This window comes from Bombina bombina, chromosome 9 (genome assembly GCF_027579735.1).
Source record: "Bombina bombina isolate aBomBom1 chromosome 9, aBomBom1.pri, whole genome shotgun sequence".
In the NCBI taxonomy this organism is placed as follows: Eukaryota; Metazoa; Chordata; class Amphibia; order Anura; family Bombinatoridae; genus Bombina; species Bombina bombina.
Window position 1 is genome coordinate 178,477,848 of NC_069507.1, and position 16,699 is coordinate 178,494,546.

Here is a 16,699-nt window from a genome sequence, read left to right on the forward strand (position 1 = left end):
CTCCTCGTTCCCCCCTGATGGTTGATGTACGCAACAGTTGTCATGTTGTCTGATTGAAACCGTATGAACTTGGCCCTCGCTAGCTGAGGCCAAGCCTTGAGAGCATTGAATATCGCTCTCAGTTCCAGAATATTTATCGGTAGAAGAGATTCTTCCCGAGACCAAAGACCCTGAGCTTTCAGGGATCCCCAGACCGCGCCCCAGCCCATCAGACTGGCGTCGGTCGTGACAATGACCCACTCTGGTCTGCGGAAGGTCATCCCTTGTGACAGGTTGTCCAGGGACAGCCACCAACGGAGTGAGTCTCTGGTCCACTGATTTACTTGTATCCTCGGAGACAAGTTTGTATAGTCCCCATTCCACTGACTGAGCATGCACAGTTGTAATGGTCTTAGATGAATGCGCACAAAAGGAACTATGTCCATTGCCGCTACCATCAAACCTATCACTTCCATGCACTGCGCTATGGAAGGAAGAGGAACGGAATGAAGTATCCGACAAGAGTCTAGAAGTTTTGTTTTTCTGGCCTCTGTCAGAAAAATCCTCATTTCTAAAGAGTCTATTATTGTTCCCAAGAAGGGAACCCTTGTTGACGGAGATAGAGAACTCTTTTCCACGTTCACTTTCCATCCGCGAGATCTGAGAAAGGCCAGGACGATGTCCGTGTGAGCCTTTGCTTGAGGAAGGGACGACGCTTGAATCAGAATGTCGTCCAAGTAAGGTACTACAGCAATGCCCCTTGGTCTTAGCACAGCTAGAAGGGACCCTAGTACCTTTGTGAAAATCCTTGGAGCAGTGGCTAATCCGAAAGGAAGCGCCACGAACTGGTAATGTTTGTCCAGGAATGCGAACCTTAGGAACCGATGATGTTCCTTGTGGATAGGAATATGTAGATACGCATCCTTTAAATCCACCGTGGTCATGAATTGACCTTCCTGGATGGAAGGAAGAATTGTTCGAATGGTTTCCATTTTGAACGATGGAACCTTGAGAAACTTGTTTAAGATCTTGAGATCTAAGATTGGTCTGAACGTTCCCTCTTTTTTGGGAACTATGAACAGATTGGAGTAGAACCCCATCCCTTGTTCTCCTAATGGAACAGGATGAATCACTCCCATTTTTAACAGGTCTTCTACACAACGTAAGAATGCCTGTCTTTTTATGTGGTCTGAAGACAACTGAGACCTGTGGAACCTCCCCCTTGGGGGAAGCCCCTTGAATTCCAGAAGATAACCTTGGGAGACTATTTCTAGCGCCCAAGGATCCAGAACATCTCTTGCCCAAGCCTGAGCGAAGAGAGAGAGTCTGCCCCCCACCAGATCCGGTCCCGGATCGGGGGCCAACATTTCATGCTGTCTTGGTAGCAGTGGCAGGTTTTTTGGCCTGCTTTCCCTTGTTCCAGCCTTGCATTGGTCTCCAAGCTGGCTTGGCTTGAGAAGTATTACCCTCTTGCTTAGAGGACGTAGCACTTTGGGCTGGTCCGTTTCTACGAAAGGGACGAAAATTAGGTTTATTTTTGGCCTTGAAAGGCCGATCCTGAGGAAGGGCGTGGCCCTTACCCCCAGTGATATCAGAGATAATCTCTTTCAAGTCAGGGCCAAACAGCGTTTTCCCCTTGAAAGGAATGTTAAGTAGCTTGTTCTTGGAAGACGCATCAGCTGACCAAGATTTCAACCAAAGCGCTCTGCGCGCCACAATAGCAAACCCAGAATTCTTAGCCGCTAACCTAGCCAATTGCAAAGTGGCGTCTAGGGTGAAAGAATTAGCCAATTTGAGAGCATTGATTCTGTCCATAATCTCCTCATAAGGAGGAGAATCACTATCGACCGCCTTTACCAGCTCATCGAACCAGAAACACGCGGCTGTAGCGACAGGGACAATGCATGAAATTGGTTGTAGAAGGTAACCCTGCTGAACAAACATCTTTTTAAGTAAACCTTCTAATTTTTTATCCATAGGATCTTTGAAAGCACAACTATCTTCTATGGGTATAGTGGTGCGTTTGTTTAAAGTGGAAACCGCTCCCTCGACCTTGGGGACTGTCTGCCATAAGTCCTTTCTGGGGTCGACCATGGGAAACAATTTTTTAAATATGGGGGGAGGGACGAAAGGAATACCGGGCCTTTCCCATTCTTTATTTACAATGTCCGCCACCCGCTTGGGTATAGGAAAAGCTTCTGGGAGCCCCGGGACCTCTAGGAACTTGTCCATTTTACATAGTTTCTCTGGGATGACCAACTTGTCACAATGATCCAGAGTGGATAATACCTCCTTAAGCAGAATGCGGAGATGTTCCAACTTAAATTTAAACGTAATCACATCAGGTTCAGCTTGTTGAGAAATGTTCCCTGAATCAGTAATTTCTCCCTCAGACAAAACCTCCCTGGCCCCATCAGACTGGTTTAAGGGCCCTTCAGAACCGTTATTATCAGCGTCGTCATGCTCTTCAGTATCTAAAACAGAGCAGTCGCGCTTACGCTGATAAGTGTGCATTTTGGCTAAAATGTTTTTGACAGAATTATCCATTACAGCCGTTAATTGTTGCATAGTAAGGAGTATTGGCGCGCTAGATGTACTAGGGGCCTCCTGAGTGGGCAAGACTCGTGTAGACGAAGGAGGGAATGATGCAGTACCATGCTTACTCCCCTCACTTGAGGAATCATCTTGGGCATCATTGTCATTGTCACATAAATCACATTTAATTAAATGAGAAGGAACTCTGGCTTCCCCACATTCAGAACACAGTCTATCTGGTAGTTCAGACATGTTAAACAGGCATAAACTTGATAAAGTACAAAAAACGTTTTAAAATAAAACCGTTACTGTCACTTTAAATTTTAAACTGAACACACTTTATTACTGCAATTGCGAAAAAATATGAAGGAATTGTTCAAAATTCACCAAAATTTCACCACAGTGTCTTAAAGCCTTAAAAGTATTGCACACCAAATTTGGAAGCTTTAACCCTTAAAATAACGGAACCGGAGCCGTTTTTAACTTTAACCCCTTTACAGTCCCTGGTATCTGCTTTGCTGAGACCCAACCAAGCCCAAAGGGGAATACGATACCAAATGACGCCTTCAGAAAGTCTTTTCTATGTATCAGAGCTCCTCACACATGCGACTGCATGTCATGCCTCTCAAAAACAAGTGCGCAACACCGGCGCGAAAATGAGGCTCTGCCTATGATTTGGGAAAGCCCCTAAAGAATAAGGTGTCTAAAACAGTGCCTGCCGATATAATCTTATCAAAATACCCAGATTAAATGATTCCTCAAGGCTAAATATGTATTAATAATGAATCGATTTAGCCCAGAAAAAGTCTACAGTCTTAATAAGCCCTTGTGAAGCCCTTATTTACTATCTTAATAAACATGGCTTACCGGATCCCATAGGGAAAATGACAGCTTCCAGCATTACATCGTCTTGTTAGAATGTGTCATACCTCAAGCAGCAAGAGACTGCTCACTGTTCCCCCAACTGAAGTTAATTCCTCTCAACAGTCCTGTGTGGAACAGCCATGGATTTTAGTAACAGTTGCTAAAATCATTTTCCTCATACAAACAGAAATCTTCATCTCTTTTCTGTTTCTGAGTAAATAGTACATACCAGCACTATTTTAAAATAACAAACTCTTGATTGAATAATAAAAAACATAATTTATGCTTACCTGATAAATTCCTTTCTTCTGTTGTGTGATCAGTCCACGGGTCATCATTACTTCTGGGATATAACTCCTCCCCAACAGGAAATGCAAGAGGATTCACCCAGCAGAGCTGATATAGCTCCTCCCCTCTACGTCAGTCCCAGTCATTCGACCAAGAATCAACGAGAAAGGAGTAACCAAGGGTGAAGTGGTGACTGGAGTATAATTTAAAAGATATTTACCTGCCTTAAAAACAGGGCGGGCCGTGGACTGATCACACAACAGAAGAAAGGAATTTATCAGGTAAGCATAAATTATGTTTTCTTCTGTTATGTGTGATCAGTCCACGGGTCATCATTACTTCTGGGATACCAATACCAAAGCAAAAGTACACGGATGACGGGAGGGATAGGCAGGCTCATTATACAGAAGGAACCACTGCCTGAAGAACCTTTCTCCCAAAAATAGCCTCCGAAGAAGCAAAAGTGTCAAATTTGTAAAATTTGGAAAAAGTATGAAGCGAAGACCAAGTTGCAGCCTTGCAGATCTGTTCAACAGAGGCCTCATTCTTAAAGGCCCAAGTGGAAGCCACAGCTCTAGTGGAATGAGCTGTAATTCTTTCAGGAGGCTGCTGTCCAGCAGTCTCATAGGCTAAACGTATTATGTTACGAAGCCAAAAAGAGAGAGAGGTAGCAGAAGCTTTTTGACCTCTCCTCTGTCCAGAATAAACGACAAACAGGGAAGAAGTTTGCCGAAACTCTTTAGTTGCCTGCAAGTAGAACTTGAGGGCACGAACTACATCCAGATTGTGTAGAAGACGTTCCTTCTTTGAAGAAGGATTTGGACACAAGGATGGAACAACAATCTCTTGATTAATATTCCTGTTAGTAACTACCTTAGGTAAGAACCCAGGTTTAGTACGCAGAACTACCTTGTCTGAGTGAAAAATCAGATAAGGAGAATCACAATGTAATGCTGATAACTCAGAGACTCTTCGAGCCGAGGAAATAGCCATTAAAAACAGAACTTTCCAAGATAACAATTTTATATCAATGGAATGAAGGGGTTCAAACGGAACCCCCTGTAAAACGTTAAGAACTAAGTTTAAACTCCATGGTGGAGCAACAGCTTTAAACACAGGCTTGATCCTAGCTAAAGCCTGACAAAAGGCCTGGACGTCTGGATTTTCTGACAGACGCCTGTGTAACAAGATGGACAGAGCTGAAATCTGTCCCTTTAATGAACTAGCCGATAAACCCTTTTCTAAGCCCTCTTGTAGAAAGGACAAGATCCTAGAGATCCTAACCTTACTCCAGGAGTAACGTTTGGATTCACACCAGTATAGGTATTTACGCCATATTTTATGGTAAATCTTTCTGGTAACAGGCTTCCTAGCCTGTATCAGGGTATCAATAACCGACTCAGAAAAACCACGTTTTGATAAAATCAAGCGTTCAATTTCCAAGCAGTCAGTTTCAGAGAAGTTAGATTTTGATGTTTGAACGGACCCTGTATCAGAAGGTCCTGTCTTAGAGGTAGAGACCAAGGTGGACAGGATGACATGTCCACTAGATCTGCATACCAAGTCCTGCGTGGCCATGCAGGTGCTATTAGAATCACTGATGCTCTCTCCTGTTTGATTTTGGCAATCAATCGAGGAAGCAGCGGGAAGGGTGGAAACACATAAGCCATCCCGAAGTTCCAAGGTGCTGTCAAGGCATCTATCAGAACCGCACCCGGATCCCTGGATCTGGACCCGTAGTGAGGAAGTTTGGCGTTCTGGCGAGACGCCATGAGATCTATCTCTGGTTTGCCCCAACGTCGAAGTATTTGGGCAAAGACCTCCGGATGAAGTTCCCACTCCCCCGGATGAAAAGTCTGGCGACTCAAGAAATCCGCCTCCCAGTTCTCCACTCCCGGGATGTGGATTGCTGACAGGTGGCAAGAGTGAGACTCTGCCCATCGAATTATCTTTGATACTTCCATCATTGCTAGGGAGCTTTTTGTCCCTCCCTGATGGTTGATGTAAGCTACAGTCGTGATATTGTCCGACTGATACCTGATGAACCCCCGAGTCGTTAATTGGGGCCAAGCCAGAAGGGCATTGAGAACTGCTCTCAATTCCAGAATGTTTATTGGAAGGAGACTCTCCTCCTGATTCCATAATCCCTGAGCCTTCAGAGAATTCCAGACAGCGCCCCAACCTAGTAGGCTGGCGTCTGTTGTTACAATTGTCCAGTCTGGCCTGCTGAATGGCATCCCCCTGGACAGGTGTGGCCGATGAAGCCACCATAGAAGAGAATTTCTGGTCTCTTGATTCAGATTCAGAGTAGGGGACAAATCTGAGTAATCCCCATTCCACTGACTTAGCATGCATAATTGCAGCGGTCTGAGGTGTAGGCGTGCAAAAGGTACTATGTCCATTGCCGCTACCATTAAGCCGATCACCTCCATGCATTGAGCTACTGACGGGTGTTGAATGGAATGAAGGACACGGCATGCATCTTGAAGTTTTGTTAACCTGTCCTCTGTCAGGTAAATCTTCATTTCTACAGAATCTATAAGAGTCCCCAAGAATGGAACTCTTGTGAGAGGAAAAAGAGAACTCTTCTTTTCGTTCACTTTCCATCCATGCGACCTTAGAAATGCCAGAACTAACTCTGTATGAGACTTGGCAGTTTGAAAGCTTGAAGCCTGTATTAGAATGTCGTCTAGATACGGAGCTACCGAAATCCCTCGCGGTCTTAGTACCGCCAGGAGGGCACCTAGAATCTTTGTGAAGATTCTTGGGGCCGTAGCCAATCCGAATGGAAGAGCTACAAACTGGTAGTGCCTGTCTAGGAAGGCAAACCGTAGATACCGGTGATGATCTTTGTGGATCGGTATGTGAAGGTAAGCATCTTTCAAATCTACTGTGGTCATGTACTGACCCTTTTGGATCATGGGCAAGATTGTCCGAATAGTTTCCATTTTGAACGATGGAACTCTTAGGAATTTGTTTAGAATCTTTAAATCTAAGATTGGTCTGAAGGTTCCCTCTTTTTTGGGAACCACAAACAGGTTTGAGTAGAACCCTTGTCCTTGTTCCGACCGCGGAACCGGATGGATCACTCCCATTAATAACAGATCTTGTACACAGCGTAGAAACGCTTCCTTCTTTATCTGGTTTGTTGACAATCTTGACAGATGAAATCTCCCTCTTGGGGGAGATAATTTGAAGTCTAGAAGGTATCCCTGAGATATGATCTCTAGCGCCCAGGGATCCTGAACATCTCTTGCCCAGGCCTGGGCGAAGAGAGAAAGTCTGCCCCCCACTAGATCCGGTCCCGGATCGGGGGCTCTCGGTTCATGCTGTCTTTGGGGCAGCAGCAGGTTTCCTGGCCTGTTTGCCCTTGTTCCAGGACTGGTTGGGCTTCCAGCCTTGCCTGTAACGAGCAACAGCTCCTTCCTGTTTTGGTGCAGTGGAGGTTGATGCTGCTCCTGTTTTGAAATTCCGAAAGGGACGAAAATTAGACTGTCTAGCCTTAGCTTTGGCTTTGTCTTGAGGTAGGGCGTGGCCCTTACCTCCTGTAATGTCAGCGATAATTTCTTTCAAACCGGGCCCAAATAAGGACTGCCCCTTGAAAGGTATATTAAGTAATTTGGACTTAGAAGTAACATCAGCTGACCAGGATTTTAGCCACAGTGCCCTACGTGCCTGTATGGCGAATCCTGAGTTCTTAGCCGTAAGTTTGGTTAAATGTACTACGGCCTCCGAAATGAATGAATTAGCTAGTTTAAGGACTCTAAGCCTGTCCATAATGTCGTCTAGCGTATATGAACTAAGGTTCTCTTCCAGAGACTCAATCCAAAATGCTGCCGCAGCCGTAATCGGCGCGATACATGCAAGGGGTTGCAAAATAAAACCTTGTTGAGCAAACATTTTCTTAAGGTAACCCTCCAATTTTTTATCCATTGGATCTGAAAAGGCACAGCTATCCTCCACCGGGATAGTGGTACGCTTAGCTAGAGTAGAAACTGCTCCCTCCACCTTAGGGACCGTTTGCCATAAGTCCCGAGTGGTGGCGTCTATTGGAAACATCTTTCTAAATATTGGAGGGGGTGAGAACGGCACACCGGGTCTATCCCACTCCTTAGTAACAATTTCAGTTAATCTCTTAGGTATAGGAAAAACGTCAGTACTCGCCGGTACCGCAAAGTATTTATCCAACCTACATAGTTTCTCTGGTATTGCAACGGTGTTACAATCATTGAGAGCTGCTAAGACCTCCCCTAGTAATACACGGAGGTTCTCCAATTTAAATTTAAAATTTGAAATATCTGAATCCAATCTGTTTGGATCAGAACCGTCACCCACAGAATGAAGCTCTCCGTCCTCATGCTCTGCAAGCTGTGACGCAGTATCAGACATGGCCCTAGTATTGTCAGCGCACTCTGTTCTCACCCCAGAGTGATCACGCTTGCCTCTTAGCTCAGGTAATTTAGACAAAACTTCAGTCATAACAGTAGCCATATCTTGTAATGTTATCTGCAATGGCCGCCCAGATGTACTAGGCGCCATAATATCACGCACCTCCCGGGCGGGAGATGCAGGTACTGCCGCGTGAGGCGAGTTAGCCGGCATAACTCTCCCCTCGCAGATTGGTGAAATTTGTTCACATTGTACAGATTGACTTTTATTTAAAGTAGCATCAATACAGTTAGTACATAAATTTCTATTGGGCTCCACCTTGGCATTGGAACAAATGACACAGATATCCTCTGAGTCAGACATGTTTAACACACTAGCAATAACTTGCAACCTGGTTATAATCTTTTTTAGCAAAAACGTACTGTGCCTCAAAGAGGTACTTAAACGATTAAATGATTAAATGACAGTTGAGATAAAAAACTGAGAACAGTTATAGCATCAACTTTAAAACAACACAACTTTTAGCAAAGGTTTTGTTCCCATTAGTAAGATAACATAACTAAATTTGACATAAAAATTATTGAGTAACGTCTTTATCCACAGTCAATATAAAAAATTCTCACAGCTCTGCTGAGAGAATGTACCTCCCTTCAAGAAGTTTGAAGACCCCTGAGATCTGTCAGAGATGAACCGGATCATGCAGGAAAAATAATAGCTGACTGGAAATTGTTGATGCGTAGCAAAGAGCGCCAAAAACGGCCCCTCCCTCTCACACACAGCAGTGAAGAGAAACGAAACTGTCACAATTCAAAATAAACTCCTGCCAAGTGGAAAATAAAGCCCAAACATTTATTTACTCAGTACCTCAGCAGTGTAAACGATTCTACATTCCAGCAAAAACGTTTAACATGATATAATACTTATTAAAAAGATTAGTGACCTTTAACAAAGTAGTTCCGGTGAAGTACCATTCCCAGAATACTGAAGTGTATACATACATGTCATTATAACGGTATAGCAGGATTTTCTCATCAATTCCATTCAGAAAATAAAAACTGCTACATACCTCAATGCAGATTCATCTGCCCCTGTCCCCTGATCTGAAGCTTTTACCTCCCTCAGATGGCCGAGAACAGCAATATGATCTTAACTACTCCGGTTAAAATCATAGTAAAAACTCTGGTAGATTCTTCCTCAAAGTCTGCCAGAGAAGTAATAACACGCTCCGGTGCTATTATAAAATAACAAACTTTTGATTGAAGTCATAAAAACTAAGTATAATCACCATAGTCCTCTCACACATCCTATCTAGTCGTTGGGTGCAAGAGAATGACTGGGACTGACGTAGAGGGGAGGAGCTATATCAGCTCTGCTGGGTGAATCCTCTTGCATTTCCTGTTGGGGAGGAGTTATATCCCAGAAGTAATGATGACCCGTGGACTGATCACACATAACAGAAGAAACTACAGTTAAACACTAAAAAACTCTAAGCCATCTCCGTGGAGATGTTGCCTGTACAACGGCAAAGAGAATGACTGGGGTAGGCGGAGCCTAGGAGGGATCATGTGACCAGCTTTGCTGGGCTCTTTGCCATTTCCTGTTGGGGAAGAGAATATCCCACAAGTAAGGATGACGCCGTGGACCGGACACACCTATGTTGGAGAAACCCACGTCTTGATAAAATCAAACGTTCAATTTCCAAGCAGTCAGCTTCAGAGAAGTTAGATTTTGATGTTTGAAAGGACCCTGTATCAGGAGGTCCTGTTTCAGAGGTAGAGACCAAGGTGGACAGGATGACATGTCCACCAGGTCTGCATACCAAGTCCTGCGTGGCCATGCAGGTGCTATTAAAATCACTGAAGCTCTCTCCTGTTTGATTCTGGCAATCAATCGAGGAAGCATCGGGAAGGGTGGAAACACATAAGCCATCCTGAAGGTCCAGGGTGCTGTCAAGGCATCTATCAGGACCGCTCCCGGATCCCTGGATCTGGACCCGTAACGAGGAAACTTGGCGTTCTGTCGAGACGCCATGAGATCTATCTCTGGTTTGCCCCAACGTCGAAGTATTTGGGCAAAGACCTCCGGATGAAGTTCCCACTCCCCCGGATGAAAAGTCTGACGACTTAAGAAATCCGCCTCCCAGTTCTCCACTCCCGGGATGTGGATTGCTGACAGGTGGCAAGAGTGAGACTCTGCCCAGCGAATTATCTTTGATACTTCCATCATTGCTAGGGAGCTTCTTGTCCCTCCCTGATGGTTGATGTAAGCTACAGTCGTGATGTTGTCCGACTGAAACCTGATGAACCCCCGAGTTGTCAACTGGGGCCAAGCCAGGAGGGCATTGAGAACTGCTCTCAATTCCAGAATGTTTATTGGCAGGAGGCTCTCCTCCTGACTCCATTGTCCCTGAGCCTTCAGAGAATTCCAGACAGCACCCCAACCTAGAAGGCTGGCGTCTGTTGTTACAATTGTCCAGTCTGGTCTGCTGAATGGCATCCCCCTGGACAGATGTGGCCGAGAAAGCCACCATAGAAGAGAATTTCTGGTCTCTTGATCCAGATTCAGAGAAGGGGACAAGTCTGAGTAATCCCCATTCCACTGACTTAGCATGCATAGTTGCAGTGGTCTGAGGTGTAAGCGAGCAAATGGCACTATGTCCATTGCCGCTACCATTAAGCCGATTACCTCCATGCATTGAGCCACTGACGAGTGTTGAATGGAATGAAGGGTGCGGCAAGCACTTTGAAGTCTTGTTAACCTGTCTTCTGTCAGGTAAATCTTCATTTCTACAGAATCTATAAGAGTCCCCAGGAAGGAAACCCTTGTGAGTGGAACGAGTGAACTTTTCTTTTCGTTCACCTTCCATCCATGTGACCTTAGAAAAGCCAGTACCAACTCTGTATGAGACTTGGCAGTTTGAAAGCTTGAAGCTTGTATCAGAATGTCGTCTAGGTACGGAGCTACCGAAATTCCCCGCGGTCTTAGTACCGCCAGAAGAGCACCTAGAACCTTTGTGAAGATTCTTGGAGCTGTAGCCAATCCGAATGGAAGAGCTACAAACTGGAAATGCCTGTCTAGAAAGGCAAACCTTAGATACCGGTAATGATCTTTGTGAATCGGTATGTGAAGGTAAGCATCCTTTAAATCCACTGTTGTCATGTACTGACCTTCTTGGATCATGGGTAAAATTGTCCGAATAGTCTCCATTTTGAATGATGGAACTCTTAGGAATTTGTTTAGGATCTTTAAATCCAGGATTGGTCTGAAAGTTCCCTCTTTTTTGGGAACCACAAACAGATTTGAGTAAAACCCTTGTCCCTGTTCCGACCGTGGAACTGGCTGGATTACTCCCATTAACAGTAGTTCTTGTATGCAGCGTAGAAACGCTTCTTTCTTTGTTTGGTTTGTTGACAACCTTGACAGATGAAATCTCTCTCTTGGAGGAGAGTATTTGAAGTCCAGAAGGTATCCCTGAGATATTATCTCTAGCGCCCAGGGATCCTGGACATCTCTTGCCCAAGTCTGGGCGAAGAGAGAAAGTCTGCCCCCCACTAGATCCGATCCCGGATCGGGGGCCCTCAATTCATGCTGTTTTAGTGGCAGCAGCAGGTTTCCTGGCCTGCTTGCCCTTGTTCCAGGACTGGTTAGGTCTCCAGCCTTGTCTGTAGCGAGCACCAGATCCTTCTTGTTTTGGAGCAGTGGAAGTTGATGCTGCTCCTGCTTTGAAATTCCGAAAGGAACGAAAATTAGACTGTCTAGCCTTAGGTTTGGCTTTGTCTTGAGGCAGGGCGTGGCCCTTACCTCCTGTAATGTCAGCGATAATTTCTTTCAAACCGGGCCCAAATAAGGTCTGCCCCTTGAAAGGTATATTAAGTAATTTGGACTTAGAAGTTACATCAGCTGACCAGGATTTTAGCCACAGTGCTCTGCGCGCCTGGATGGCGAATCCGGAATTCTTAGCCGTAAGTTTAGTTAAATGTACTACGGCTTCCGAAATGAATGAATTAGCTAGCTTAAGAATTCTAAGCCTGTCCGAAATGTCGTCCAGCGTAGCTGAACTAAGGTTCTCTTCTAGAGACTCAATCCAGAATGCCGCTGCAGCCGTGATCGGCGCAATGCATGCAAGGGGTTACAATATAAAACCTTGTTGAACAAACATTTTCTTAAGGTAACCCTCTAACTTTTTATCCATTGGATCTGAAAAGGCACAGCTATCCTCTACCGGGATAGTGGTACGCTTAGCTAAAGTAGAAACTGCTCCCTCCACCTTAGGGACCGTTTGCCATAAGTCCCGTGTGGAGGTGTCTATTGGAAACATCTTTCTAAATATCGGAGGGGGTGAGAACGGCACACCGGGTCTATCCCACTCCTTAGTAATAATTTCAGTTAGTCTCTTAGGTATAGGAAAAACGTCAGTACTTGTTGGTACAGCAAAATATTTATCCAACCTACACATTTTCTCTGGTATTGCAACTGTGTTACAATCATTCAGGGCCGCTAACACCTCCCCTAGTAATACACGGAGGTTTTCCAGCTTAAATTTAAAATTTGAAATATCTGAATCCAATCTGTTTGGATCAGAACCGTCAGCCGCAGAATGAAGCTCTCCGTCCTCATGTTCTGCAAGTTGTGACGCAGTATCTGACATGGCCCTAGCATTATCAGCGCACTCTGTTCTCACCCCAGAGTGATCACGCTTGCCTCTTAGTTCTGGTAATTTAGCCAAAACCTCAGTCATAACAGTAGCCATATCTTGTAATGTTATTTGTAATGGCCGCCCAGATGTACTGGGCGCCACCATATCGCGCACCTCCCGAGCGGGAGATGCAGGTACTGTCACGTGAGGCGAGTTAGTCGGCATAACTCTCCCCTCGCTGTTTGGTGAAATTTGTTCAATTTGTACAGATTGACTTTTATTTAAAGTAGCATCAATACAGTTAGTACATAAATTTCTATTGGGCTCCACTTTGGCGTTGGCACAAATAGTACAGGTCTCATCCTCTGAATCAGACATGTTTAACACACTAGCAAATAAACTTGCAACTTGGAAATACTAATCAAGTAAAATACAATGAAAAAACGTACTGTGCTTAAGAAGCACTGAAAGATATATAACAGTTGAAATCAAACTTTGTAAAACAAAACACAATTTAGCAAAGGCTTGTTCCCATTAGCAAAGAATAACTAACCCTGATGGCATAAAAAAGTTAAAGAATAAACGTTTTTTTATCACAGTCAACTACAATCTCACAGCTCTGTTAGATTACTTCCCTCAAACAAGCTTTGAAGACCCCTGAGTTCAGTAGAGATAAACCGGATCATGCAGGAAAAAACAATGAGCTTCTGACTGAAATTTTTGATGCGTAGCAAAAGCGCCAAAAAAAGGTCCCTCCCCCTCACACACAACAGTGAGAGAGATCAGTAAACTGTCATAATTAGATCAAGCAACTGCCAAGTGGAAAAATAGTGCCCAAACATTTTGTTCAGCCAGTACCTCAGAAATGAAAACGATTTTACATTCCAGCAAAAACGTTTAACATAAATTAAGAGTTATTAAAAAGCCTGTTGCTTTGCAATTAGGTTAAAGTCTTATATACACAGTGTAATTCCAGTGAAGTACCATTCCCCAGAATACTCAAATGTAAAATATACATACATGATATTATGTCGGTATGGCAGGATTTTCTCATCAATTCCATTGTCAGAAAATAAAAACTGCTACATACCTCTTTGCAGATTAAACTGCCCGCTGTCCCCTGATCTGAAGTTTACCTCTCCTCAGATGGCCGAGAAACAGCAATATGATCTTAACAACTCCGGCTAAAATCATAGTAAAAACTCTGGCAGATTCTTCTTCAAACTCTACCAGAGAAGGAATAACACACTCCGGTGCTATTAAAAAATAACAAACTTTTGATTGAAGAAATAAAACTAAATAAAATCACCATAGTCCTCTCACACATCCTATCTAGTCATTGGGTGCAAGAGAATGACTGGGGGTGACGTAGAGGGGAGGAGCTATATGCAGCTCTGCTGGGTGAATCCTCTTGCACTTCCTGTTGGGGAGGAGTAATATCCCAGAAGTAATGATGACCCGTGGACTGATCACACTTAACAGAAGAAATTAAAAATTCTGACACTTCTCTGCTATCCTCCTGGGACGAAAGGCAAAGAATGATTGGGGGATGAGGGGAGTGGGAGGAGTATTTAAGCCTTTGGCTGGGTTGTCTTTGCCTCCTCCTGGTGGCCAGGTTCTTATTTCCCAAAATTAATGAATGCAGCTGTGGACTCTTTCCATTTAAGAAGAAAAGGTACATTAAACACTGAGATGGTAATATAAAATGATACATGTGTATACATGTGTCATTCTATCTAGCATTAATTTAGTGTTTAATGTCCCTTTAAAGCTCTGGTGTAGGGTGTCTGCCTCCTCTGGTGACCAAGAGGAAGGTATAATGGACTTTTACCACTATAAGAAACAAACAATGTAAGGCAGCAAAAGCAATAGGAAAGTTTACACACGCACCTTTGCGCTTAAGAAAGTTTAACGACCTGAAGAATGAGGCGGTGCCGTTGCTTCCGGGTAGTTTAGGATCTACTTCTCCCATCAGTTGAGCAAATTCTGTCCCAGGCAGATCTATTAATCTTGTGATATTACTGACCACTAACTCAGTAAAAACCTCTGGATTTTCATGTCGCAGCTTTTCCACAAAAAAATCTGGGTTATAGATAACCGGTTGACTTCGAAGGGAGGCATCATTACAAATGACGATGCTACAAAGAGCATCACTGCAAAATAAATAAAACCAATATTGTTTTATTGATATACAATTTAATCAATTAACAGTGTATATTACTACAGCATTTTGCCTCACTGTACAGACGAACAATAAATATACACAAATTGTTTTTTATCAATTCAAAGTATTGACTAAACTCACAAATTATTCCTCTCTATGAATTTAGGACAATTGTGTCGGATATTGCAATTTGCAGTGGACAGACAGATATGGATGTATAAATCATTTTAAAATTGCTTTTTGTCTGAGGCTTTAAAGAGGACATGATTAAAACAAAAAAAAAGATTTTATTTATTTTTTAAAAAGGAACATGAAAATCCATTTTTTTTCCTTTCACGATTCAGTTACAAATTAACAATTTTCTAAATTACTTCTATTATCAAATTTACTTTGTTGTCTAGTTGTCCTTTGTTGAAAAGTAGGGACATACGCTCAGGCGCATGCACGTATCTGGAGCACTATATGCAGCAATTTTACAACGATATCCATTTGCAAGACGCTAGATGATAGTATGATTTCTTGCCATATAGTGATCCAGACACCTACCTAGGTATCTCTTCAACAAATACCACCATGGGAATTAAACATAATTTGAAGAGGAGAAAAAAAAAACAAAAAAAAAAAAAACACACATCTTGAAATTTAACCCACCATATGATGTTTAAAAATAGAAAGAAAAAAAAATGTGCATTCATTATTTTTCTTATGATTCAATAATCACAAATAGAAGTGCATAGTTCAGAGTAAAGCATGTCACTTTATAAGACCCTTTTAAATTCCCTTCTAATATCATTTTTTCTCTGCTCTCTTGATATGCACTGTTCAAAATACCAGTGTTCTCCCCAGAGCCTTTTTAGCGGGTGTAGCCGCCAGCTGATTTTACTGACCACCTGGCTAAAATGTTAGCCAATATTAAACCTAAAATGAGCCAATATAAAAATGTTATTGCACATTATTAAAATATTTATGTTAAAGTGACGGTAAATCCTAGAATTTTGGAAATGCTAGAATTTACCATTAGAACAAATAAAGGGGACTTTCAGTCATGAAGTATAAAATACTTCATCCTGAAAGCTCCTTTATTTGTTTGCGGCGTTCGCCACACCGAGATACTCAGGCAGCCCATGGCAAAACGCTATTTGGTGCCAAGCCGGATTTCCTGCACGGCTATTGGCTAAGAGATGTAAACGTCACCTCTCAGTCAAATAGCGTTCTGCCGTGGGCTGCCCAAGCAGCTCAATGTGGCGAACGCTGCAAACAAATAAAAGGAGCTTTCAGCATGAAATATTTTATACTTCATGAATGAAAGTCCCCTTTATTTGTTCCAATGGTAAATCCTAGCGTTTCACAAACGCTAGGATTTACCATCACTTTAAACTATCTAATTAATTTGTGCTTTGGAAAGCAGTAAAATTATAAAATATTAGCTACTTCATCCTGACACCTGGCTGGCAACATTTTCTGTGGAGAACACTGTATACATATCCTCAGCAGCAATGCACTACTGGGAGCTACAACATATACCCTATTGTTTTTAGCTCCCTGCAGTGCATTGTTGCTCTGGAGTTAAATATGCAGGGGTTAAACACGCAGCTATATGCAATAGTGCATTAATAATATACTTTAGCGTATAAAAGCATTTCCTTTTTGCACTTTTATATCCATTTAAAAGTACAATTATTATAACAGTATCCAAAGTTTGCCACAGATACATACATTCCAGAATTAGAAGACAGGATACAATATGAATTTTGTCTAAATTATAATTTCTCCTTTAAAGGAACATTAAAGTCAAATTTGAATTTCTATGATTAAAAGTGAGTCAATGTCTCACCATCTGTATA

At 43.0% G+C, this 16,699-nt stretch overlaps 1 protein-coding gene across 1 annotated transcript in view; it reads right to left on the reverse strand.

Annotated features, from left to right (window-relative positions):
• Positions 1 to 16,699, reverse strand: part of ARHGAP19 (Rho GTPase activating protein 19) — a 264,970-nt gene that overhangs the window by 213,469 nt on the left and 34,802 nt on the right. Inside the window, exon 2 of the mRNA XM_053692961.1 lies at positions 14,582 to 14,844. Within this exon, the coding sequence (XP_053548936.1) occupies positions 14,582 to 14,844 (263 nt within the window). The remainder of the gene's footprint in view (positions 1 to 14,581; positions 14,845 to 16,699) is intronic.